The sequence below is a fragment of the Loxodonta africana genome, chromosome 12 (genome assembly GCF_030014295.1).
Source record: "Loxodonta africana isolate mLoxAfr1 chromosome 12, mLoxAfr1.hap2, whole genome shotgun sequence".
Lineage (NCBI taxonomy): Eukaryota > Metazoa > Chordata > Mammalia > Proboscidea > Elephantidae > Loxodonta > Loxodonta africana.
The window spans coordinates 49106327-49132478 of record NC_087353.1 but is presented as its reverse complement, the minus strand read 5'-3'; the positions used below and the strand labels follow the sequence as shown (position 1 = coordinate 49132478).

The 26152-nt window shown below is 45.8% G+C and overlaps 1 protein-coding gene across 4 annotated transcripts in view; it reads left to right on the top strand.

The window, feature by feature from the left end:
* The first annotated feature begins 13362 nt into the window (after positions 1-13362).
* Positions 13363-26152, top strand: part of LYSMD2 (LysM domain containing 2) — a 39362-nt gene continuing 26572 nt past the window's right edge. The window contains exon 1 of one of the 4 annotated variants that reach the window (XM_003420535.4): positions 13363-13674. In XM_003420535.4, the coding sequence (XP_003420583.1) occupies positions 13393-13674 (282 nt within the window). In that variant the 5' untranslated portion in view covers positions 13363-13392. Of the gene's footprint in view, positions 13675-13755; positions 13895-26152 lie in introns of those variants that run through there. The other 3 variants (XM_010600072.3, XM_023539493.2, XM_023539492.2) reach the window with 3 other exon arrangements.

Below are 26152 nucleotides of genomic sequence, written 5' to 3'. Positions count from 1 at the left end.
TCTCTCAGTGATTCTTTAGTTCTAAATGCTCTTTTAATCTAAAAATATGTGTATTTTACCCTCACCCTTGGATATTAATTTAATTATTATCGTATACTGCATTTTCAGTTATTTTCCTTTGGGAATTCAAAGATTATTGTACACTCTTCTGACCTTATTTATTTTGCTGTTGGGAAGTTTTCTGTCAATGTAATTATTGTCCTTTTGCAGGTAATCTATCATTTCTTTCTAGGTGCTTTTGAGATTTTCTCCTTATTTTTGGTGTTCCTTCTTTTACTACAGTTCATCCAGGTGTTATGTTTGTTTCATTTCTTCAATTTAAGTTTACTGATTTTGCTTCTTCATTCTGAGAATTCATGTCTTTCATCAATACTAGAAAAATCTTAGGCATTATCTCTTTGAATCTGCATGTTCTCTGTTTTCTTTTATAATTCCTTTTAGATGTGTGTCCAAACATTTGCATTCTATGCTCTCTGCTCCTTCTCGTTATCTCTCTTTGCAATATTGGGGACAATTTCTTCCAGATCTATATTCCAATTTATTCATTATTTTTTTTCAGCTGTGTCTAATCTTCTAGTTAAAACAAACTCAGCTTTTCTTATTAGATTCTATTTCAAATTGACCTTTCCCCCCTCCATAGTGTCTTCTACTTTCCTAGTATTTATAATGTTCTAATATTAAAGCACTCTTGAATTTCTGGGATAAAGCTACCTTGCTCATGATGAATTATCTTTTGTATGCACTGCTGGATGTGGGTTAATAATACTTTAAGATTCTTGTATCTATGTTTATGAGTGAGGTTAGTCCATAATTTTCCTTTCTCGTGCCTTCTTCAACTGGTTTTGGTGTCATGGTTATACCATGTGTCTTAGTTATCTAGTGCTGCTATAACAAAAATACCACTAGTGGATGGCTTTAACAAACAGAAATTTATTTTCTCACAGTTTAAGAGACTAGAAGTCCAAATTCATAGCGCCAGTTCTGGGAAAGGCTTTCTCCCTGTCAGCTCTGGAGAAATGTCCTTGTCTTTTTTGAGCTTCTGCTCCTGGGTGATCTTCATGAGGATTGGCATCTGTCTTTCCCAATCTCTGCTTCTGCTTGCGTGTTTAATCTCTTTTATATCTCAAGAGAGACTGACTCAAGATAAACACTGTACTAATCCTGCTCCATTAACATAACAAAGACAACCCATTCCCAAATGGGATTATAACCACAGGCATAGAGGTTAGGATTTACAGATGTTTTGGGGGGACATAATTCAGTCCATGACATTCCACCCTTTAAAAAAAAAAAAAGTGCACCCTTTAGCCCCTCAAAATTCATGTCCTTGATACGTGCAAAACACATTCACCTCATAAAATCACCCTAGAAGTCTTAATCAACTCCAAGTGCAAAATCCCATCTTCTGAGTCATCTAAATCAAATATGGGTGAGACTTTAGGCATATTCTATCCTGGGGCAAAATTCCTTTTCATCTGTGAACTTGTGAAATTTAGACTACAAATTATCTGTTTTGAAAGTACAATGGTGGAACAGACACAAGGTAGGCATTTCCATTACAAACAGGAGAAATTGGAGGGAAAGAAGGGATAACAGGCACCAAGCAAGTCTAAAACCCAGCTGAACAAATTACATTAGCTCTCAAGGATTGAAAATAATCCTGTCTTTTCTGAGACCACCTAGGCAATGGCCCTGTCCTCCAGACTCGGGATGTTGGCCACATCTTCTGGATTCTGGGTGGAGGCCCCTCAGCCTCATGCTTTAGCTTTGTCTTCTAGGCCTACTGGGACTGCAACTCTGCTCCCTCAGCTTTGGGTGGCCACATTCTCCTAGTTCATCTGAGTGGTGACCCCACTTCCTTGGTCCTGGCAGCATCTGGTTCTTCTACCTCTTCAGTATGGCAGCCCCACCCCCACAGCTTTGGGCAGTGGCCCCATTCCCCTGGCACACCTTAACGGCAGCCCTACACTCTGGAACTGAGTTGATGAAGATCCAACACTTTGAAACCTAGGAGGCTGTAGCCCCAACCTTTGAAATTCAGGAGTCCATTGCCCCACATTCTGACACCCAGAAAGCCCTGCTTCCCATGCTCGCTCCAACAATTCTGCTGATCTTTGAGCTGCTCCAGGGATTGTCCTTTTCTTTTCTTGGAGGACAACAGATGTAGCTCCATTGGCCTGTTTCCTACATGTAGAATTCTAAGAAGCAGGCGGCGTTCTTTTCTTTCATTCTTTCTCTGCCCCCTTCAGTCTAAGCTGATGGGTTTTCTGCTGCAGTAGTTGCTTAGATCCATCAGTCACAGGCTTAATCTCTTTAACAAAAGATTGCATAGCCAGGTTCTTGGTGATCATTCTAGAACATGTGTCTTTAGTTTGTACAACAGAGTTTTCCAAATTGTTAAGTTCTGTTTTTATTTTGCACTGTTCATTTTTAAGTCCATTTCTTTCCTTTCACATTTTACTATAAGCAGTAAGGAGAAATCACATAGTCCCTTTAAGATCTTTCTTAGAAACCTCATCAGCCAGATATTCAAGTTTATCACTTGTAAGTTCTACCTTCCACCAAACATTTGAACATAATTCTGACATGTTCTTTGTCGCTGTGTAAAAAGCATCACTCTTCCTCCACTGTCTGATCACATGTTCATCATTTTGTTTTAAAGCCTCACCAGAAGCACATTTAAGATCCACATTTCTAGCAACATTCTGTTGCTGGTGCCATATTTATTCTCTAAGACAATAGAGACTTCCTTTATAGCTCTCCTCACTTCCTTCTGAGCCCTCACCAGAATTACCTTAAACCTCCGTCATCCTACCAGTAATCTCTTCAAGGCAATCTAGGCTTTTACTATTAGGCACCTTAAAACTCTTCCAGCCTCTATCTATTATCCAATTCCAAAACTGCTTCCACATTTTAGGTATCTATTACAGCAGCACGCCACTCCTGCTACCAAATTCTGCATTAGTTAACTGGTGTTGCTAAAACAGAAATAATACCACAAGTGGATGACTTTAATGAACAGAAATTTATTTTCTCACAATTTAGAAGGCTGGAAGTCTGAATTCAGAGTGCTGGCTCTAGGGGAAGGCTTTCTCTCTCTGTTGACTCTGGAGGAAGACTCTTTTAAGCCTCTGCTCCTGGGCAATCTTCTTGTATCTTGACATCTTTCTTATCCCATCTCTACCTTTGCCTACTTGTTTAATCTCTTTTATATCTTAAGAGATATTGACTCAAGATACACTGTACACTCACCCTGCCTCATTAACATAACAAAGACAACCCATTCTCAAATAGGATTATAGCTATAGGCATAGAGGTTAGGATTTACAACACATATGTTTGGGGAACAAAATTCAGTCCATAACACCATAGTATATATGGGGTTTGGTGTATAGTTATACTATGGACTGAGTTGGAAATTGTTCCCTCTTCTTCTCTGAAACAGTTTATGTAAGATTGGATTGATCTGTTCCTTAAAAGGTCAACAGAATCTTCCAACAAAATTTTCTCGCCCTGATATTTTCTTGGTAGCCAGATTCTTAACCCTAGGACTGATTCAATATCTTTAATGGTTATAGACCTATTCAAACTTTCTATGTCTTCATGTTAGGCAAGTTGCTCATGGCTTTAGCTCTCAAGTCTTTCTTTTTTTTTGGTGCATAGGCTGTCCTTTTTTAAAATTTCCAACTCAATTATTAATTTAATTTTTTAAAACAAAATTTATTTAAATTGTAGATATTTGTAGTAGGAGGACTTTTTGGTTAGTTAGACTAATAAAAAAATCAAAACTCCGGATATGTACTTCTTCAACTTTACTGGATATTGTCATATACTGCTTCAAAAGTGGTTGTACCAGTTTACACTACCACCAACAGTGTTTGACAGTTCCTGTTGTTTGATGATCTCATCATTACTTAGAATTGTCCAATTCTGAAATTTTTGCTAATCTTAAGCCTGTGAAATTGTGGTTTTAAATGGAATTTATTTGCTACTTGTAAAGCTGAGCATCTTTCCCTAGGTTTTTTGACCATTTGCATTTTCTCTTCTGTAAATTTCCTGTTCATATCTTTTGACTATTTTTCTAGTGGCTGTTTCTCTCATAATAATTTGTAGGCATTTTAATATGGTGTGAATAATAATATTTTTTCAGTTATATGCATTGCAAATACCTTCTCCCCTTTCATGTCTTGTCTATTGAAATGTTTTAAGGTGTTTTTTGATGTACAGAAGTTTTTAATGTTGACATTAATCTGTTTATCAGTTCTTTTCCTTTGTGGTTTATATTTTTGGCATCTTATTTAAGAAATCCTTTACTATACCAATGTTATAAAGATATTGTTCTAAAAGTGATAAAGTTTACTGTTTCACAATTGTCTTTAATGGACCTGTAATTGATTTTGGAGTATGATACAAAGTAGGGACCTAATGTCATCTTTTTTCATATGGATAACTAAATGTGGCAGCAACATCTATTGGATACATAATTCTACTTCTGTCATAGATTAATTCTTCCATATGTATGGATCTGTTTCTAGATTTTATGGCTGTTCTCTTGTTGTATTTGTCTATCCCACATCAGTATCACGCTGGTTTAGTTCTCCTAGCTTTGTTGTAAGTCTTAATGGCTACGAGGGTAAATTAACCTTTCCTCCTTCTTCTGGATTGTCTTACCCCTTGCTAGCCCTTTATGTTCCATATGAATTTTAGGATAAGCCTGTCATGTACTTTGAAGAACCCCTTTTTGGTTGGAATTTCAATGAAGTTATACATTAGTTTGAGAAGGAAATGATATTTTCATAATTTTGTATCTTCCCACTCATAAACGTGGTATATCTCTGCTTTTATTTATATAGTCTTTTATGTGCATCAGTAAAGTTTTATAATTTTTCTTACAATGCTTCTCTTGTATTAAATTCATTTCTCAGTATTTTTCTTGGTACCTGGAATGTCATTTTTTTAACTATTGTATTTTATGATTGATTGATGCAATTGATATTTGCATATTGATCTTGTATCTACTAACTTTGATGTACTCTTAATAGTGTTTACAATTCCACCGAACACATTAGTATTGCCTATTGTCTGGCACAATCAGTTAAATACTGACTACTAGCCAGCAAAAGGTTGGAAGTTTAAACACATCCAGAAGTGCATTGCAAGAAAGGTCTACCAATCTGCTTGCCTAAGATGACGGTCTTAAAAACTCTATGGAGTGCAATTCTATTCTGCATACATAGGGTCACCTTGAGTCCACAAGGAAAGGGAGTCATGGAGGAGAGGGTATCCAGTAGAAGAGGGTGTTCAGGAGGAGAGGGTGCCCAGGAGGAGAGGGTATCCAGGGGGAGAGGGTGTCATGGAGGAGAGGGCATCGAGGAGGAGAGGGCTTCCAGGAGGAGAGGGCGCCTGGGGGGCAAAGGGTGTCCAGGAGAAGAGGGCGACCAGGAGGAGAGGGTGTCCAGGAGGAGAGGGTGTCATGGAGGAGATGGTGTTGAGGGGAAAAGGGTGTCCAGGAAGAGAGAGTGTCATGTAGGACAGGGTGTCTAGGAGGAGAGGGCGTTGAGGAGGTGTGGGCATCCAGGAGAAGAGGGTGTTCAGGGGGAGTGGGAGTCATGAAGGAGAAGGGTGTCCAGGAGAAGAGGGTGTTAAGGACGAGAGGGTGTCCAGCAGGAGACGGTGTTCAGGAACTGAGGGTGTCCAGGGGGAGAGGGGGTCATTCAGGAGAGGGTGTCCAGGAGGAGAGGGCTTCCAGGAGGAGAGGGCTTCCAGGAGGAGAGGGCTTCCAGGAGGAGAGGGCTTCCAGGAGGAGAGGGTGTTCAGGAAGAGAGGATATCCAGGAGGACAGAGTGTTCAGGAAGAGAGGGTGTCCAGGAGGAGAAGGTGTCATGGAGGAGATAGTGTCGTGGGAGAGAGGGCGTCCAGGAGGAGAGGGCATCCAGGAGGAGAGGGTGCCATGGAGGAGAGAATGTCCAGGAAGAGAGGGTGTTAAGTAGGAGAGGGTGTCATGGAGGAATGAGTGTCCAGGCTAAGAGGCTATTCAGAAGAGAAGGGTGTCATGGAGAAGAGGGTGACCAGGAGAAGAGAGCGCTCAGGAGGAGAGGGTGTCCAGGGGGAGAGGGCATTCAGGAGGAGAGGGTGTCCAGGAGAAGAGGGTGTCATGGAGGAGAGGGTGTCTGGGAGGAGAAGGTGTCCAGGAGGAGAGGGCGTTCAGGAGGAAAGGGTGTCCAGAAGGAGAGGGTGTCATGGAGGAGAGTGTGTCGAGGAGGAGAGGGCATCCAGGAGGAGAGGTTGTCCAGGAGGAGAGCATATCCAGGAGGAGAGGATATCAAGAAGCAGAGGGTTTTGAAGAGGATAGGGTGTCGAGGAGGAGAGTGTGTCGAGGAGGAAAGAGTGTCATGGAGGAGAGGGTGTCATGGAGGAGAGGGTGTTATGGAGGAGAGGGCTTCCAGGAGTAGAGGGCATCGAGGAAGATAAGGCGTCCGGGAGGAGAGGGCATCTAGGAGGAGATGGTGTACAGGAGAAGACGGTGTCCAGGAGGAAAGGGTGTCCAGGAGGTGAGGGTGTTCAGGAGAACAGGGTGTCCAGGAGGAGAGTGTGTCATGGAGGAGAGGGTATCGAGGAGGAGAGGGCGACCAGGAGGAGAGGGCGTCATGGAGGAGAGGGTGTTCAGGAGAAGTGGGTGTTCAGGAGGAGAGGGTATTCAGGAGGTGAGGGTGTCATGGAGGAGAGGGCGTCCAAGAGGACAGGGACCTCAGGAGGGGAGGAAGTCCAGGAGGAGAGGATGTCCAGCAGGAGAGGGCATTCAGGAGGTAAGGGTATACAGGAGGAGAAGGTGTCCAGGAAGAGAAGGTGTCCAGGAGGAGAGGGTGTTCAGCTGGACAGGGCGTCCAGAAGGAGAGGGTGTTCAGGAGGAGAGGGTGTCATGGAAGAGAGGGCTTCCAGGAGGAGAGGGTGTCGAGAAGAAGAGGTTGTGGAGTAGAAGAGGGCATCCAGGAGGAGAGGGCATCCAGTTGGAGAGGGCGTCCAGGAGGAGATGGGGTCCAGGAAGAGAGGCTGTCCAGGAGGAGAAGGTGTACAGAGGAGGGGGTGTTCTGGAGGAGATGCTGTCCTGGAGGAGAGGGTGTCCAGGAGGAGTGGGCCTCCAGGAGGAGAGGATGTTGAGCAGGAGAGGGTATCAAGGAGGAGAGGGTGTCATGGAGGAGAGAGCGACCAGGAGGAGAGAGGGGTCCAGGAGGAGACAGTGTCCAGGAAGAGAGGGTGTCCAGAACGAGAGGGTGTTCAGGAGGAGTGGGTATCCAGGATTAGAGGGTGTCCAAGAAAGGAGGGTAACCAGAAGGAGAGGGTGTCATGGAGGACAGGGAGTTGAGGAGGAAAGGACTTCCATAATGAGTGGGTTTTCAAGAGGAGAGGGTGTTCAGGAGGAGTAGGCATCTAGGAGGAGAGGACGTACAGGAGGAGAGGTGTCCAAGAGGAGTGGGTGTCCAGGAGGAGGGAGTGTTCAGGAGAAGAGTGTGTCCATGAAGAGAAAGGGTCATGTAGGAGATGGTGTCATGGAGGAGAAGGTAAAGAGAAGGAGAGAGTGTTGAGGAGGAGAGAGTGTTGAGGAGGATGGATGTCGAGGAGGATGGGGTCGTGGATGAGAGGGTGTCACGGAGGAGAGGGAGTCCAGGAAGAGAGGCACTGGAGGAGGAGAGAAGGCGAGGAGGAGAGTGTGTTGAGGAGGAGAGAATGTTGAGAAAGAAAGGGTGTCATAGAGAAGAGGGCGTCATGGAGGAGAGGGTGTCCAGGAAAGAAGGCATCCAGAAGTAGAAGAGCTCAGGAGGAGAGGGCGTCCATGAGGAGAGGGCGTCCAGCAGGAGAGGATGTTCAGGAGGAGAGGGGGTTCGGTAGGAGATGGTGCTCAGGAGGAGAGGGTGTCATGGAGCAGAGGGTATTCAGCAGAAGAGGGCATCCAGGAGAAGAGGGTGTCATGGAGGAGGAGAGGGTGTCCAGAAGTAGAGGTTGTTCAGGAGGAGAAGGTGGCATGGAGAATAGGGCATCCAGGAAGAGAGGGTATCGAGAAGGAGAGTATGTCAAGGAGAAGAGGGCATCGAGGAAGAGAGGGCTTTAGGAGGAGAGTATGTTCAGGAGAAGAGGGCGTCAGGAGGAGAGGGTGTCCAGAAGGGAAGGGTGTTCAGGAGGACACGGTGTCAAGGAGAAGAGGGCGTCAAGGAGGAGATGGTGTCGAGAAAGAGAGGGTATCTAGAAGGAGAGGGTATTGAGCAGGAAAGAGTGTTGAGGAGGAGAGGGTATTGAGGAGGAGACGTTGTCGAGCAGGAGAGGGTGTCATGGAGCAGAGGGTGTCATGGAGGAGAGGGCTTCCAGGAGGAGAGGGTGCCCAGGAGGAGAGGTTGTTCAGGAGGAGAGGGTGTCATGGTGGAGAGGGTGTCCAGGAGGAGAGGGCATTGAGAAGGAGAGTATTTAGAGGAGGAGAGGGTGTCAAGGAGAGGGTGTCCAGGAGCACGGGGTATTCAGGAGGAGAGGGTGTCACAGACAGAGGATTTTGAGGAGGAGAGGGTGTCGAGGAAGAGTGTTGAGGAGAAGTGGGTGTAATGGAGGAGAGTTAGTGCAGAAAGAGAGGGCGCTCAAGAGGAGAGTGTGTCCTGGAGGAGAGGGTGTCATGGAGGAGAGAGTGTTGAGGAGGAGAGGGCGTCCAGGAGGAGAGGGTGTCGAGGAGGAGAGGGTGTGGACCAGGAGAAGGTGTCATGGAGCAAAGGATGTCATGGAAGAGGGGGCGTCCAGGAGGAGAGGGTGTGCAAGAAGAAAGGGGTCCAGGTAGAGAGGGCCCTCAGGAGGAGAGGGCTTCCAGGAGGAGAGGTCGTCCAGGAGGAGAAGGAGACTGGGAGGAGAGGGTGTCTAGGAGGAGAGGGCATGGAGGAGGAGAAGGTGTCGAAGAGGAGAGGATGTTGAGGAGGAGAGAGTGTCAAGGAGGAGAGTTAATGGAGGAAGAGAATGCGCTCAAGAGGAGAGGGTGTCCTGGAGGAGAAGGTGTTTAGGAGGACATGGTGTTGAGGAGAAGAGGGTTTCCAGGAGGACAAGGTGTCCAGGAGGAGACGGCGTTATGGAGGAGAGGGTTTCAAGGAGGAGAGGTGTCACGGAGGACAGGATGTAGAGGAAGAGCGAGCATCCAGGAGGAGAGGGTGTCCAGGAGGACAGGGTGATCAGGAGAAGATGGCTTGCAGGAGGACTGGGTGTCCAAAAGGAGAAGGTATTGAGGAGGAGAGGGTGTTGAGGAGGAGAGGGAGTCCAGTGCAGAGGGTGTCCAGTAGGAGAGGGCGTCTAGAAGGAGAGGGTGTCCAGGAAGAGAGGGTGTTCTGGAGGAGGGCATGTCCAGGAGGAGAGGGTGTCCAGGATTAGAGGGTGTCACGGAGGAGAGGGAGTTCAGGAGGAGAAGGTGTTCAGGAGGAGAGGATGTCGTGGAGGAGAGGACATCCAGGAGGAGAGGGTATCGAGGAGGACTGGATGTCGAGGAGGAGAGGGTGTCATGGAGGAGAGGGCATCCTTAAGGAGAGGGGATCCAGGAGGAGTGGTTGTCCAGGAGGAGAAGGTGTTGAGCAGGAGAGGGTATCGAGGAGGAGAGGGTGTCTAGGAGGAGAGCGTGTCGAGGAGGAGAGGCAGCCACGAGGAGAGACCATCATGGAGAAGATGTTGTTCAGGAGGACAAGGTTCATGGAGAAGAGGGTATTCAGGAGGTGTGGGTGTCATGGAGGAGAGGGCGTCCAGGAGGAGAGGGTGTCCAGGAGGAGAGGATGTTCAGGAGGACAGGGTGTTCAGGAGGAGAGAGTGTCCAGGGGGAAAGGGTGTCATGGAAGAGACGGTGTCGAGGAGGAGAGGGTGTCCTGGAGGAGAGGATATTCAGGAAAAGATGGTGTCATGGAAGACAGGGTGTCCAGGAAGAGAGGTGTTCAGGAGGTGAGGGTGTCCGAGAGGAGAGGGTGTCAGAGAGGAGAGGGCATCCAGGAGAAAAGGATGTCATAAAGGAGACAGTGTCGAGGAGGAGAGGGTGTCCAGTAGAATAGGTCTTTCACGAGGAGGCAGTGTTTAGGAGGAGAGAGAGTCCCGGAGGAGACGATGTTCAGGAGGAGGAGTTATCCAGGATTAGAGGGTGTCAAGTAGGACAGGATGCTGAGGAGGAGAGGGTGTCGTGGAGGAGATGGTGTCATGGAGAATAGGGCTTCAAGGAGGAGAGGTTGTCATGGAAGAGAGTGTTTCAAGGAGAAGAGTGTGTCCAGGAGGAGAGGGCCTCTAGGAGTAGTGGGTGTTCAGGAGGAGAGGGTGTCATGGAGGAGAGTATGTCGAGGAGGAGAGGGTGTTCAGGAGGAGAGGGTGTCCAGGATGAGAGGGTATTCAGGAGGCGTGGGTGTCATGGAGAAGAGGGTGTGCAGGAGGAGAGGGCGTTCAGGAAGAGAGGGTGTCCAGGAGGAGAGGATTTCATGGAGGAGAGGGTATCGAGGAGGAGAGGATGTGGAGGAGGAGAGGGAGTCAAGGAGTAGACGGTGTCGAGAAGGAGAGGGTGTCATGGAGGAGAGGTTGTCCAGGACGAGAGGGTGCTCAGGGGAGAGGGTGTCCAGGAGGAGACTGTGTCCAAGAGGAGAGGGCATCCAGGAGGAGAGGATGTCTAGGAAGAAAAGGTGCCATGGAGGAGAGGGTGCCATGGATGAGAGGGCGTCAAAGAGGAAAGGACGCCCAGGAGGAGAGGGTGTCCAGGAGGACAGGGTTTTCAGGAGAATTTGTTCAGGAGGAGAGGGCATCCAGCAGGAGAGGATATCATGGAGGAGGGTTTCAGGGAGAGGCTGTCCAGGAGGAGAGGGAGTCCAGGAGGAGAGGGTGTCATGGAGGAGAGGGTGTCAAGGGTGAGACAGTGTCCAGTAGAATAGGGCTTTCACGAGAAGGGGGTGTTTAGGAGGAAAGAGCGTCCAGGAGGAGACGGTATCCAGGAGAAGGTGTTGTCCAGGATTAGAGGGTATCATGGAGGAGAGGGTGCCCAGGAGGAGAGGGTGTCATGGAGGAGAGGATATCGAGGAGGAGAGGGTTTCGAGGAGAAGAGAGTGTCCAGGAGGAGAGGATGTCCAGGAGGAGAGGGCGTCCAGGAGGAGATGGTGTCCAGGAGGAGAGGATATCCAGGAAGAGAGGGTGTTCAGGAGGAGAGGGCGCCCAGGAGGAGAGGATGTCGAGAAGGAGAGGGTTTCGAGGAGAAGAAAGTGTCCAGGAGGAGAGGGCATCCAGGAGGAGAGGGCCTCCACGAGGAGAGGGTGTCCAGGAGGAAAGGGTGTCATGGAGTAGAGGGCTTTCAGGAGGAGAGGGCTTCAGGAGGAGTGGGAGTCCAGGAGGAGAGGGCATCCAGGGACAGAGGTCGACCAGGGGGAGAGAGTATTCAGGAGGAGAGGGTGTCCAGCAGGAGAAGGTGTCCAGGAGGAGAGGGTATCCAGGAAGAGAGGGTGTTCAGGAGGAGAGGGTGTCCAGGAGGTGCGGGTATCATGGAGAAGAGGTTGTGCAGGAGGAGAGGGTGTTCAGGAAGATGGGTGTCCTGGAGGAGAGTATTTCTGGGAAGAGAGGGTGTCCAGGAGGAGAAGGTGTCAAGAAGGAGTTGGTGTTCTGGAGGAGAGGATGTCCAGGAGGTGTGGGTGTTCAGAAGAAGAGGGTGTCATGGAGGAGAAGGTGTTCAGTTGCAGAGGGTGTTCAGGAGGAGAGGGTGTCATGGAGGAGACAGAGTCCAGGAAGAGAGGGTATTGAGTAGGCAAGGGTGTCGAGGAGCACAGGGTTTTGAGGAGAGGGTGTCAAGGAGGAGAGGATGTCGAGGAAGAGAGGTTGTGACGAAGGACTGTGTGTCATGGAGGAGAGGGCATCCAGGAGGAGAGAGCGACTAGGGCTAGAGGGCAACCAGGATGAGAGGATGACCTAGAGGAGAGGGTGTCGAGGAGGAGAGGGCGTCTAGGAGGAGAAAGCTTTCAGGAGGAGAGGGCATCCAGGAGGAGAAGGTGTCATGGAGAGGGTGTCCAGCAGGAGAGGGTACAGAGGAGGAGAGAGTGTCAAGGAGGAGAGGATGTTCAGGAGGACAAGGTGTCCAGGAGGAGAGGGTGTCATGCAGGACAGGTTGTTGAGTTAGAGACAGCATCCAGGAGGAGAGGGTGTAATGGAGGAGATGGTGTTGAGGAGGAGATAGCGTCCAGGAGGAGAGGGCATCCAGAAGAAGATGGTGTCCATGAGTAGAGGGCGTTTAGGAGGAGTGGGCATCCAGGAGGAAAGGGTGTTCAGAGAGAGAGGGTGTCATGGAGGAGAGGGTGTCCAGGAGGAGGGTAGCTCAGGAGGAGAGGGTGTCCAGGAGGAGAGGGTGTTCAGGAGGAGAGGGAGTCCAGAAAGAGTGGGTGTCATGGAGGAGAGGGTGTCATGGAGGAGACGGTATCGATGAGGAGAGGACGCTCAGGAAGACAGGGTGCTGAGGAGGGGTGCTCAAATGAAAAGTAGAGATAAGATGCCATTGTTAGACTCAATGGAATAGTTTGGACAGTTATTATTTCAGGTTGTCAAAGACGAGACTGATGAGAAAAAAAAGATGGGTGCAGATAGTACATTGAAAGTCGTGAGCCGGGGGAGTGGATTGATAGGCTTTCAAGGAAGCCCAGGACTAAAACTGGCACTAGTGCTTAAAGAAGAGTAAAACCAAAGTAACTGGATGGTTAGGTTAAAAACCCATTAGGCCTTAGAAGCACTATCGTTCCTGCTGTAATGCTGAAAGAACTTGGCCCAGGCTGTTGAGATGGGCTGGAAGAAGCTGTTTGCGTTTCATGATCATAATGGTTTCTGTGACGTGGACTCTGAGGTCATCAGAGTAAATGGGTTGGGGGAGGCAAGTACCCTTGGCATTGGGAGAGCCTGCAGGTCTGAGCAACTAGGCTCCTGCTGGGGAATCAACAAAGGAGGCAGAGCAAAGCCCTGTTTTTTTTAGCTGCGGTCAGGCCGGGGTTGTGTGGGCCAACCCGCCGGTCAGCACGGCGCAGGGTTCCGTCGGGGGCCTAAGAGGCCCCAGGATGGGTTACTCTTAGCGGCCACCGGCCTTAGAGAGCTCCCGCTTTTTCGCACCGCAGGGCCTGGTGGCGGCGGCAGCGGCCCGGAGGCTGCGGGAACTCCTTTCGCTCTTTCCCGTACAAGTGCGCTTCTGCTGCCGGCGCCCGGGGAAGGTACGGTGCAGCGGCGGGACACTCCCGCCATGCCGGGGCACCAGTTTCCCGCCTCGGTCTCCCGCCCGCCGCCCCTGCGGAGCCGCTGTCCGCAGACGCTGTGAGGAGGAAGAGGAGGCGGCGGAGCAGGCGCCGCCTCCTTGGCTAGCTTCCCGACCCGGCGGCCTCGGCAAGACCCATGGCGGATTCCTCGCCCGCGCTATCCCTGCGGGAAGTCGGCCCCCGCGCATCCCGACCTCGGGCTCCGTCGTCGTCGCCGCCGCCGCCGCCCTCACTCTCCGGCTCCGAGTCCGAGGAGGCCGAGCTGTCGCTGAGCCTGGCCCGTACGAAGACCCGCTCGTATGGCAGCACCGCCAGCGTGCGGGCGCCGCTGGGCGCCAGCGTCATAGAGCGCCATGTGGAGCACCGGGTCTGCGCCGGCGACACGCTGCAGGGCATCGCGCTCAAGTACCGAGTCACTGTAAGCAGGGCGGCCGCGCGGGGGCGGGGGCGGGGACGGGGACGGCTCTGGAGGAGCAGAGGGTGAGCTCGGGAGGCGTGCTGGGGGGTCCCGGAGGCACCATCGGTCTGCCAGCCCCAGGCGCTTGCTCCCGGCTCGCTGCTGGTAATAGCAATGGTCTTTAGGGCAAGTCCTGCAGCCAGAGAGGCGCGGGCCGCCAAGGTCCAGGCTCCCTCCCCAGGTAGGTAAATCGTGTTCCTGAGTGTTCTGCCCAGACTCAGGCCAGATCTGTCACATGAGGAAGGCCAAAGAGGACCAGGGCTTTGGCATCCCCGGAAGCCACATTTACCTTATTTTCAGTCCAATCACACTACTGTGTATTTGCTCAAAGCTGAACTGAGGTGTGGACTTGGGCAGAGAATTTTGTTCTCTGTGTGAACAAGTCCTGCAATGAGTCAGGAATGGTACATTTGTTCCTACTGGATGATTCTGGTTCTAGCGATTACACTTCTTTATTTAGAAGTGAAATTATACCCCTGGACTCACTGACTCTGAATGTGACACCTGTGACTAAGCTGCAGCCAAGTATGGTCTAGGTGAGATGAGGGGCTGTGTTTATTATAAATTTATAAGCTTATGGGTCTGCGGCATATTGTATTACAGCTCTGGGAAGGGTATGGAAGCCTGAGGGAACAAATTGTATCCTTAAAATTACTTATAATACTCTCAGCTATGTGATGGCCTTTTTACATTTGAGTTTTGTATCAGTTTTCAATGTTCTTTCCTGAAGCATCTTAAGGATAGCAATGGGAAGAAAGGTGATCTTATCTGTATCTTTCTCTTAAAGTGAAACTCTTTCTACCCCTTCAGACCCAATGACAGAGACTGAGCAATCTGTTTTTCCCACTTGAGTGGGTATATGCTTACCTATCAGGCTCTTCTATCATTTAAACTTTTTGAGAGCAGGAATCTTGTGCAGGCGTAAAATGACATTATCATGCTATGGGTAGCCCCATGCAGCGCTCTCACAGCTCTCTACATGTGAACTAAACCAAACCAAACCCATTGTGGTTGAGTGAATTTCAACTCATTGTGACCCTACAGGACAGAGTAGAACTGCCCCATAGGGCTTCCATGGCTATAAATCTTTATGGAAGCAGACTACCACATCTTTCACTGACCTTTCGGTTAGCAGCTGAGTGCTTAACCACTGCACCACCAGGGCTACTTCTAAATGTGAACATAGACACACAATTCTCCATGTGCAGTAATGGGGCCTGGTTTGGGTCAAACCAGAGGAAAGCAGAGCTGGGAAACATCAGTAGCCACCTTCTGCTGAATGCCTGCCACATGCCAGGCATTTCATTTGTCCTGTTCTATTTTGATTTGGGGGCCCTGGTGGTGCCGTGGTTAAGCGTTTGACTGCTAACCAAAAGGTCAGCAATTCAGTTGGAATCTACCAGCTGATCCTTGGAAACCCTATGGGGCAGTTCTATTCTTGTCTATAGGGTTGCTATGAGTTGGAATCGACTCCATGGCAAGGGGTTTGGTTTTTTGGGTTTATTTTGATCTTATTTAATTTTATTTTCACAATAAGCCAATAGATTAAAAAAAAAAATTTTTTTTTTGTACTTAATCTCCTTTTTACAGGTGAAAAGATGCATGTGAGATAAGGATATTTTACAAGCACGATTATTCGTTGGGACTAGCTTGAATTAGCATAATGATAAAGCATTTGCTTTTCTTCAGATATTACTTCTGATTTCCACCCTTGTTTTTATCCTAGTCTTATCGAGAGCTCTCTCAGCATCCTGGTTACTGAAGAAGGAAGGCCTTTTCTACCTGGTTTCTATGAGTCCTACCTGCTAGGTCAGAGTGACTACACCTAGCAACCCATGACATCTGGAGGAAGGTTATTTCCTTGGTTGTCACCCATAGCAATCTCTCCATCACCTACAGCCCTCTGTGGTCTCACTAGAGTTATCTGTAGCTCTTAAATATCTGCTCACTGAAGTTTTCCACCTTTGATCAAATGCTTTCTAATCCCTGTTTACTATAGATGCTGTTTCTTATGGCCTTTTTTTTTTTTTCCGTAGAGGTGTAAATTAGATTTTTTCATTACTTTTATAAAGACTTTTGACTTTAAGATGTTAAACTCAGGTATAATGTTTTGAGAACCATAATCTATAGCGGTAAATTACAGTTTCTCAACCTCAGCACTATTGACATCATGGATCTGATAATTCTTTGTTGTGGGGACCATCCTGTGCGTTGTAGGATGTTTAGCATCATCTTTGGTCTCTACTCACTAGATTCGAGTAGCATCCCCCATCCCTACCCTAAAGATGTGACAATCAGAATGTTTCCAGACATTGCCAAATGTCCTCTAGAGGACAAAATTATCCCCAGCTGAGAACTGGTTTATTACATATATATATATCATGCACTTTGGGTCCTGAATTATAGTTAATGAAATTTTTAGAGACTCCTCTACTGGTTATATAGAACCAGTGAAAGCGGCAATTCTTTGTATAGCAGTGAAGAGACAGTCTTGCTTTAATATATGCAGATATTAATTGGGTATATTTATTGTAAATTGAGATTTTACTTGGAAGCTAAAAAGTCAGAAAAAAATTTTTTTCCCCCTGAATGAACACAAAGAAGTTAGGTGAGTCGAGTTTCTAATACTGAACTGCTAAAATTATCAACAACATATTTAAGGTTTTGTTTAAAGGAGTAGGTAGTGAGATGTTGCGGGTTAGAGACCTGTGGCAGTGCACTTGGAAATTAAGAGTCAGCCCAGGCGGACAATTGACTTTAACATTCCATGAGTTATTGCGTGAATAGAGTACAGATCTGCAATTTTGCTTATAGGAGCAGGAACTCTCAGGGAAGCCTGTCTGCTGATGGTAGCTCCCCAGTCACTCAGCTGGGAGTCCAGGCAGGACTTGAGCCCCTTTGTGGCAGAGATTGGGAAAAGTGAGTAAGTAGTGTTCTAGATAGAAGGAGGTTTCCAGAATAGAGACTTTGACAGGGGTGAGGATGGGGACCTGGTTGTCAGTCCTGGGTTATAGGGGTACAAGTTGGAAATTGGTTATCCGGAGTGGTGCTCAAGGCCTGGCTGCAGGATGCAGCCCAGGATGTTGGAATAGATCAGAGTTCCTCAAACTGGTCTGGACAGGAGAGGAATGTCCTGGGGCAGACTAAAACTAAAGGATCCTGGCTGACCTTGGACCTACTGGATCAGAATATCCAGGAAAGGACCTCAGGAGTCTCTATTTTTAACAAGCCATGGTCTCCTTGTTTGTTCCCAAAGTACTGTCCCTCCTTTGGGTCTTTGCCCTTGCTGTTTTGTCTGTCTGGGACACACTTTCCCTGATAGCTGTATGCAGGGCTGGCTTCATAGGTGTGTGACCCCCACAGCTGCACTGAGCTCTGTGCTCAGAAGGGCCCCATGCTTGATTTAATGCTCTGCTGTCACCATCTTCAAATTTTTAATAGTTTGTGAGCAAGGGCCCACATTTTCATTTTTCACTTGGCCCTTCAAATTATGTAGCTGGTCTCGGTAGTGAGACCTGCTCTTTCACTGTATTTACATCTTTGCTTAAATGTCTCCTCCGTGGGGTGTTTCCAGACCACTCTGTTTGAAATTGCAACCCTCCTCCAGCCCAGCACACCTCTCTCCTCCCCTGCCTTATTTCCTAACAGTATTTATAATTTATGCAATTTTCTTCTTCCTCTTTTTTTTTTTTTCCCAGCACCTGCCTTTCTGGTGATAAGTTAGCGAGTAAATAAAAATCCTTGCTCTCATGGTGCTTATGTTTTAGTCAGTGGAGACAGTAAGTAAATAAACAAAATATGTTATATTTCAGATATTGATAAGCAAAATAAAGAAAATAAAGCAGGGAAAGGAGCTAGGGCTGGTGGAGGTCACTGTGATTTAAAATGGTATGGCCAGAGAGAGCCTCACTGAGGAGAAAGAGAAGGAGGGAGCCATGCAGACATCTGGGTGGAGAATATTCCAGGCAAAAGGAACAGTGGATGGTGCAAAGGCCCTGAAGTGGGAGCACATGTGACATGTTCCAGGAACAGCATGGCTGGAGCTTAGTGAGCAGGGATGTAGTTGGTCTGATCATGTAGGGCCTCAAAGGCCACCGTGAGGCCATTGGGTTCTTCTGAGTGAGTTGGAAAGTGTTGGAGGGGTTTGAACAGAAGCATGACACGATCGGACTTATACATTAAAAGGATCACTCTGGTTCCTGTTTTAAGAATAGATCGTTGGGGGGCGGCGGGGTGGGGGGGGGCGGCAAGTGCCAAGGCAGGGAGACCAGATAGGACGGAAGCTTTTGTAGTAATGCGGGTAAGAGAAGATTATAGCTTAGACCAAAGCAGTGGAGAAGAAGATAATGAGAAGAGGTGAGATTCTGGATGATTTGCTGATACTCTATAAATTTTCTGTAATAATTCAGTGTTAAGTTTGAGCACTTCTGCCCTAGAGATGGATGGGCCCAGGGGTCGAGGAGGCTCCTCTGTAGGAAGGAGGAGCGTGGAGATTTCTGACTCCTAACGAATCCAAGTTCTTCCACTGAAGTAAAAAATATCTTTATGACCCCTCCCACCACCTTTTTTTGGTTATAACATATTAAGTCATTGATAAATGGCATTCATTATTTTATTTATTTATTTATGCAAACTTATATTGAGTGTGGTTTGTTTAAGGGCCTGTGGTAGATGCTGGGGCTACAAGATAATACATGTTGTAGTTTTATTCATGATGAGTTCATCAGCTATTGATTTACACTAGACTGTAAGCTATTTGAGAAGCAAGGGACCTTATCTATCTCATCTATGCATCTTCTGTGCATAGCCATGACGGGTCTTCACGTATGTGTGGACTTAATCCACAGGAAAGCCTGGCTGGTTTGAAATCACTAGGCCCTGGACTTCAGCAGGCCTTGAAATATGGACACATAGGAGTTAAATGAAGTAGCGTATCCTGCTTAAGAGTTGAACTGAAAAATTTGGTTTGAGGCAAGCTCTCAACCTATGGAAGACTGATGCTGTTTTTGGTGCATGATGTTTGTTTCCTCTCCTTCCACCAAAAGTGAGTCTTTATGTAGAATTAAATCTACGTTTAGGTTTGGACATCTCTACCAGAGTAAGAAGACTTGAGGAAGTGGGTCTGGGAAAGTGAAACTATTTGTGCTGAGTTGAACTACAGTTCAAATCTCAGATGTAAACTTGCCTGGGCTGGAATTTCCCCAGCTGAGTTTATCTCCACTGAGACCTTAAGGTTCTTTACTTAACCCTGTATTCTAGACTTAGCTATTGCTTTTGCTTTTATCCTGGCCCCTCCCAGTTGGATTCAAGCCTCTGAAGGAAATTGACCAGCTCCAGGCAGCCACTGAGAGAGAATTTTGGAAACCCTAGAAGAATGTCCAGAGAACAGTATGGAAGCAAAGTGGGAAAGAGATAGTGAAGGTGACCTCTTATTTGCATAAAATTTTCTTAGTCCCTTTGCTGTCCCCTGGCAACTTGCCTGTCCTCTCCCTAGTCCAGAGTTCCTGTCTGGTTTTATTCCTAGGGTCTTCTCTTCCTCCTCCAGTTAGCTGCTAAGCCAAGTCCTTTCATAACATTTCCCCTAAAAAAGAGTTACCATTACGAGAAAAGGAGAAATGATTGTAATTTAAGGGAGCAAGAGTTGTGGGTTAGAAACCTAAGTGTATGTAAATCGTTAAGTTTATAACTTTATCTCCTGCTGCTGGTGGAAATTTTTCACCTTTGCTGGTCAAAGGGAAGAGAACCTTAAGTAGTGCCACTTGTTGTGAGAGGGCAGTTAAAGTCACCTTTAGTAATTTGGAATTTTAACAGATTTCCAAGTATTCTTTTGTTTAAAACAGTTTTATTGAGGTACAATTTACATGCCACAACAAGTCCTTTGGTAAATGACTTTGGTAAATTTACAGAGCTGTGCAGACATTACCAGAATCTAACTTTAGAACATTTCCGTCACTCTAAAAAGTCCCTTTATGCCAATTGTAGTTAACTTCTTTCTTCCTTCTCCAGCCTTGGGCAACCACGAATCTACTTTTTAACCTATAGATTTGCCTTTTCTGGGGCATTTCGCTTTAATGGAATCTTATGTATTCTTTTGAGTCAAAGTGTAAAGAAGGTAAAAATCCTTTTTCCTATTAGCACATTAGGGTTTGATTGCCACCAAAACCTAGAACAGTGGGTTGATCCAGCACTTACCAGAAAACAATTTTTAGAGAATCACTTCATATTTAGTTTTGTTTTCTGTAAAATAATGGCAATAACTGTATATGTATATTAAAACGTTCTGTGAACTATACCACCGGTTGCTGCTGTTTTTGGAACAGGGTGTCCCTGGCTGTTGGAAACAGTTAATCTGCTTGCCTGCTAATCAAAATGTTGAAGGTTCAAATCTACCCAGAGGTGCCTCAGAAGAAAGGCCTAGTGATCTACTTCCAAAAAAATCAGCCATTATGGACTAATGGGCCACATCTACCATGGCTTCCACCAGACTGAGTCCAGTACAACTAGATGGTGCCCAGCTACCACCACTGACTGCTCTGACAGGGATCACAATAGAGGGTCCCAGACAGAGCTGGAGAAAAATGTAGAACAAAAGTCTACCCTAAAAAGAAAGACCAGACTTGCTGGCCTGACACAGACTGGAGAAACCCTGAGAGTATGGCCCCTGGATACCTTTTCAGCTCAGTAATGAGATCACTCCTGAGGTTTACCCTTCAGCCAAAGATTGAACAGGCCCATGGAACAAAACAAGAATAAAGGGGCATGCACCAGCCCTGGGGCTGGCGCTGGAAGGCAGGAGGGAATAGGAAAGCTGGTAATAGGGAACCCAGGGTTGAGAAGGGAGAGTGTTGGCCTGTCATGGGGTTGTTAACCAGTGTCATAGAACAATGTGTGTACTGTTTGATGAGAAACTAGTTTGCTCTGTAAACCTTCATCTTAAGTACAAAAAAAAAAAAAATTAAGCCATTGACAACCCTGCAGATCTCAGTTCTCACTTGACACACAGAAAATCACCATGAGGTAGAATTGACTTGAGAGCAACTGGTGGTGTCTTTTTTGTTGTTTCCATCGTTTTGCTATTGTGAACAGTGCTGCAGTGAACATGGGTGTGCATATATTTATTCATGTGACAGCTGTTATTTCTTTAGGATTTATTCCTAGGAGTGGGATTGCTGGATCATATGGTATTTCTTTTCTTTTTTTTTTTTTAGTTGTATACATATACTTTTTATTGTGCTTTAGGTGAAGGTTTATGGAGCAAATTAGTTTCTCATTAAACAATTAATATGCATACTGTTTTCATGACATTGGTTGCCAACCCTGTGGTGTCTTAACACTCACCCTTTCTCAACTTTGGGCTCCCCATTTCCGTTTGCCCAGCTTTCCTGTCCCATCCTATCTTCTCACCCATTCCCCTGGACTGGCATGTCCATTTAGTCTCATATACATGGTTGAACTACATGTATCACTGTTTGGTTTATGGGCCTGTCTAATCTTTGGATGAAGGGTGAACCTCAGGAGTGACTTTAGTACTGAGTTAAAAGGGCGTCTGTGGTCCATACTAGCTTTTTAAGGAGGCTCCATATCATTTTCCATAGTGGTTGTCCCATTTTACATCCCCACCAACAGTACATAAGAGTTCTAACCTCCCCTCAACCTCTCCAACATTTGTTATTTTCTGTTTTTTTTTTTTTTTAATTCGTGCCAGTGATGTTGGGGTGAGATGGTATTTCATTGTAGTTTTGATTTGCATTTCTCTAATGGCTAGTGATCATGAGCATTTCCTCATGTGTCTGTTACCTGCATGAATGTCTTCCTTGATGAAATGTCTGTTCATATCCTTTGCCCATTTTTAAATTGGATTATTTGTCTTTTTGTTATTGAGGTGTTGAAGTATTCTATAGATTTTAGAAATTAGACCTTTGTTGGGTATGTCGTACCCAACATTTTTTTCCCAAGCTGTAGGGTTCCCTTTGTACTCTTTTGGTGAAGTCTTTTGATGAATATAGTGTTTAATTTTTAGGAGATCCCAGTTATCTAGTTTATCTTCTGGTATTTGTGCATTGTTAGTTATGGTTTGTATTGTATTTATGCCATGTATTAGGGCTTCTAGTGTTGTCTCTATTTTTTCTCCCACGATCTTTGTCATTTTAGGTTTTTTAGTTAGGTCTTTGATCCACTTTGAGTTAGTTTTTGTGTATGGTGTGAGGTATGGGTCCTGTTCCATTGTTCTACAGATGGACATCCAGTTTTGCCAGCATGATTGGTTAAAAAGAACGTCTTTTCCCCGTTTACTGGGCTTTGGTCTTTTGTCAAAGATCGGCTGACCATAGGTGGATGGATTTTCATCAGGGTTCTCAATTCTATGCCATTGGTTAGTCTGGCTGTTTTGACTACCATAGCCATATAGTAGGTTCTGAGATCAGAGGCCTCCTACTTTGCTGTTTTTCCTCAATGATGTTTTGCTTATCTGGGGCCTCTTTCCTTTCCATATAAAGTTGGTGATTAGTGCTTCCATCTCATTAAAGAATGCTGTTGGTATTTGGATTAGGATTGCATTATATGTATAGATAGCTTTGGGTAGAATTGACATTTTCACAATGTTGACTGTTCCTGTCCATGAGCATAGTATGTTTTTTCATTACGTAGGCCTCTATTGGTTTCTTGCAATAGTGTTTTGTAGTTTTCTTTGTATAGGTCTTTCATGTCCCTGGTTAAATTTATTCCTAAGTATTCTATCTTTTTAGGGGCTGTTAAAAATGATATCGTTTTCCTGATTTCCTTTTTGAAGTTTTCTTCTTGGTGTATAGGAATCCAACTGATTTTTGTTGTTGTTGTTAGGTGCTGTCGAGTCGGTTCTGACTCATAGAGACCCTATGCACAACAGAATGAAACACTGCCTGGTCCTGTGCTATCCTTACAATCGTTGTTATGCTTGAGCTCATTGTTGCAGCCACTGTGTCAATCCACCTTGTTGAGGGTCTTCCTCTTTTCCGCTGACCCTGTACTCTGCCAAGCATGATGTCCTTCTCCAGGGACTGATCCCTCCTGACAACATGTCAAAAGTATGTAAGACACAGTCTCACCATCCTTGCCTCTAAGGAGCATTCTGGCCACACTTCTTCCAAGACAGATTTGTTCATTCTTTTGGCAGTCCATGGTATATTCGATATTCTTCGCCAACACTACAATTCAAAGGCATCAGCTCTTCTTTGGCCTTCTTTATTCATTGTCCAGCTTTCACATGCATGTAATATGATTGAAAATACCATGGCTTGGGTCAGGCGCACCTTAGTCTTCAGGGTGACATCTTTGGTCTTCAACACTTTGAATAGGTCCTTTGCAGCAGATTTGCCCAATGCAACGCATCTTTTGATTTCTTGTCTGCTGCTTCCATGGCTGTTGATTGTGGATGCAAGTAAAATGAAATCCTTGACAACTTCAATCTTTTTTCCATTTATCATGATGTTGCTCATTGGTCCAGTTGTGACGATTTTTGTTTTCTTTATGTTGAGGTGCAATCCATACTGAAGGCTGTGGTCTTTGATCTTCATCAGTAAGTGCTTCAAGTCCTCTTCACTTTCAGCAAGCAAGGTTGTGTCATCTGCATAACGCAGTTTGTTAATGAGTCTTCCTCCAATCCCGATGCCCTGTTCTTCTTCATATAGTCCAGCTTCTCAGGTTATTTGTTCAGCATACAGATTAAATACTTATGGTGAAAGAATACAACCCTGACGCACACCTTTCATGACTTTAAACCAGTCGGTATCCCCTTGTTCTGTCCGAACAACTGCCTCTTGATCTATGTAAAGGTTCCTCAAGAGCACAATGAAGTGTTCTGGAATTCCCATTCTTTGCAGTGTTATCCATAGTTTGTTATGATCCACACAGTCGAATGCCTTTGCATAATCAATAAAACACAGGTAAACATCCTTCTGGTATTCTCTGCTTTCAGCCAGGATCTATCTGACATCGGCAATGATATCCCTGGTTCCATGTCCTCTTCTGAAACCGGCTTGAATTTCTGGCAGTTCCCTTTCGATATACTGCTGCAGCCGTTTTTGAATGATCTTCAGCAAAATTTTGCTTGCATGTGATATTAATGATATTGTTCTATAATTTCCACATTCAGTTGGATCATCTTTCTTGGGAACAGGCATAAATATGGATCTCTTCCAGTCAGTTGGCCAGGAAGCTGTCTTCCATATTTCTTGGCATAGACGAGTGAGCACCTCCAGCGCTGCATCTGTTTGTTGAAACATCTCAATTGATATTCCATCAATTTCTGGAGGCTTGTTTTTTGCCAGTGCCTTCAGAGCAGCTTGGACTTCTTCCTTCAGTACCATTGGTTCCTGATCGTATGCCACCTCTTGAAATGGTTGAACATTGCCTAATTCTTTTTGGTATAATGACTCTGTGTATTCCTTCCATCTTCTTTTGATGCTTCCTGCATCATTTAATATTTTTCCCATAGAATCCTTCAGTATTGCAACTCGAGGCTTGAATTTTTTCTTCAGTTCTTTCAGCTTGAGAAATGCCGAGCATGTTCTTCCCTTCTGGTTTTCCATCTCCAGCTCTTTGCACATGTCATTAAAATACTCTGTCTTCTCGAGAAGCCCTTTGAAATCTTCTGTTCAGTTCTTTTACTTCATCAGTTCTTCCTTTTGCTTTAACTGCTTGATGCTCAAGAGCAATTTTCAGAGTCTCCTCTGACATCCATCTTGGTCTTCTTTCTTTCCTGTCTTTTTAGTGACCTCTTGCTTTCTTCATGGATGATGTCCTTGATGTCATTCCACAACTCGTCTGGTCTTTGGTCACTAGTGTTCAATGGATCAAATCTATTCTTGAGGTGGTCTCTAAATTCAGATGTGATATACTCAAGGTCATATTTTGGCTCTCGCGGACTTGCTCTGATTTTCTTCAGTTTCAGCTTGAACTTGCATATGAGCAGTTGATGGTCTGTTCCACAGTAGGCCCCTGGCCTTGTTCTGACTGATGATATCGAGCTTTTCCATCATCTCCTTCCACAGATATAGTCAATTTGATTTCCATGTGTTCCACCTGGTGAGGTCCATGTGTATAGTCACCATTTATGTTGGTGAAGGAAGGCATTTGCAATGAAGAAGTTGTTGGTCTTGCAAAATTCTGTCATTCGATCTCTGGCATTGTTTCTATCACCAAGACCATGTTTTCCAACTACTGATCCTTCTTCTTTGTTTCCAACTTTCGCATTTGAATCACCAGTAATTATCAATACATCTTGATTGCATGTTCAATCCATTTCAGGCTGCAGTAGCTGATAAAAATCTTCTGTTTCTTCATCTTTGGCCCTAGTGGTTGGTGCATAAATTTGAATAATAGTTGTATTAACTGGTCTTCCTTGTAGGCGTGTGGATATTATTCTATCACCGACAGTGTCGTACTTCAGGATAGATTTTGAAACGTTCTTTTTGACGATGAATGCAACGCCATTCCTCTTTGAGCTGTCATTCCCAGCATAGTAGGCTATATGATTGTCCGATTCAAAATGGCCAATACCAGTCCATTTCAGCTCACTAATGCCTAGGATATCGATGTTTATGTGTTCCATTTCATTTTTGATTATTAATGGATTTTTGCAGCTGTTTCTTCTCATTTTGAGTCGTGCCACATCAACAAATGAAGGTCCTGAAAGCTTTACTCCACCCACCTCATTAAAGTCGACTCCACTTTGAGGAGGCAGTCCTTCCCCAGTCATCTTTTGAGTGCCTTCCAACCTGGGGGGCTCGTCTTCCAGCACTATATCAGACAATATTCTGCTGCTATTCATAAGGTTTTCACTGGATAATGCTTTTCAGAAGTAGACTGCCGGGTCCTTCTTCCTAGTCTTTCTTAGTCTGGAAGCTCAGCTGAAACCTGTCCTCCATGGGTGACCCTGCTGGTATCTGAATACCGGTGGTATGGCTTCCAGCATCACAGCAACACGCAAGCCCCCACAGTACAACCAACTGACAGACATGTGGGGGACTGATTTTTGTACGTTGACCTTTTATGCCGCTAGTTTGCAAAAATCTTCCTATTAATTCCAGTAGTTTTCTTGTGGAATCTTCAGGGTTCTCAATGTATAGGATCATACCATCTGTTAACAGAGGTAGTTCTACTTCTTCCTTTCTAATTTGGATGTGCTTTACTTCTTTTTCTTCCTTATTGCTCTAGCCAGTATTTCCAGTACAGTGTTAAATAGGACTGGTGATAAAGGGCATCCTTGTCTTGTTCCTGTTCTCAGGGGGAATGCTTTCAGTCTCCATTGAGAATGATGTTGGCTGTTGGTTTTATATAGATACCCTTTATTATACTGAGGAATTTCCCTTCTATTCCTGTTTTATTGAGAGTTTTTACCAGGAATGGGCATTGGACTTCATCAAAGGCGTTGCCTATGTTGAGATAATCATGTGATTCTTTT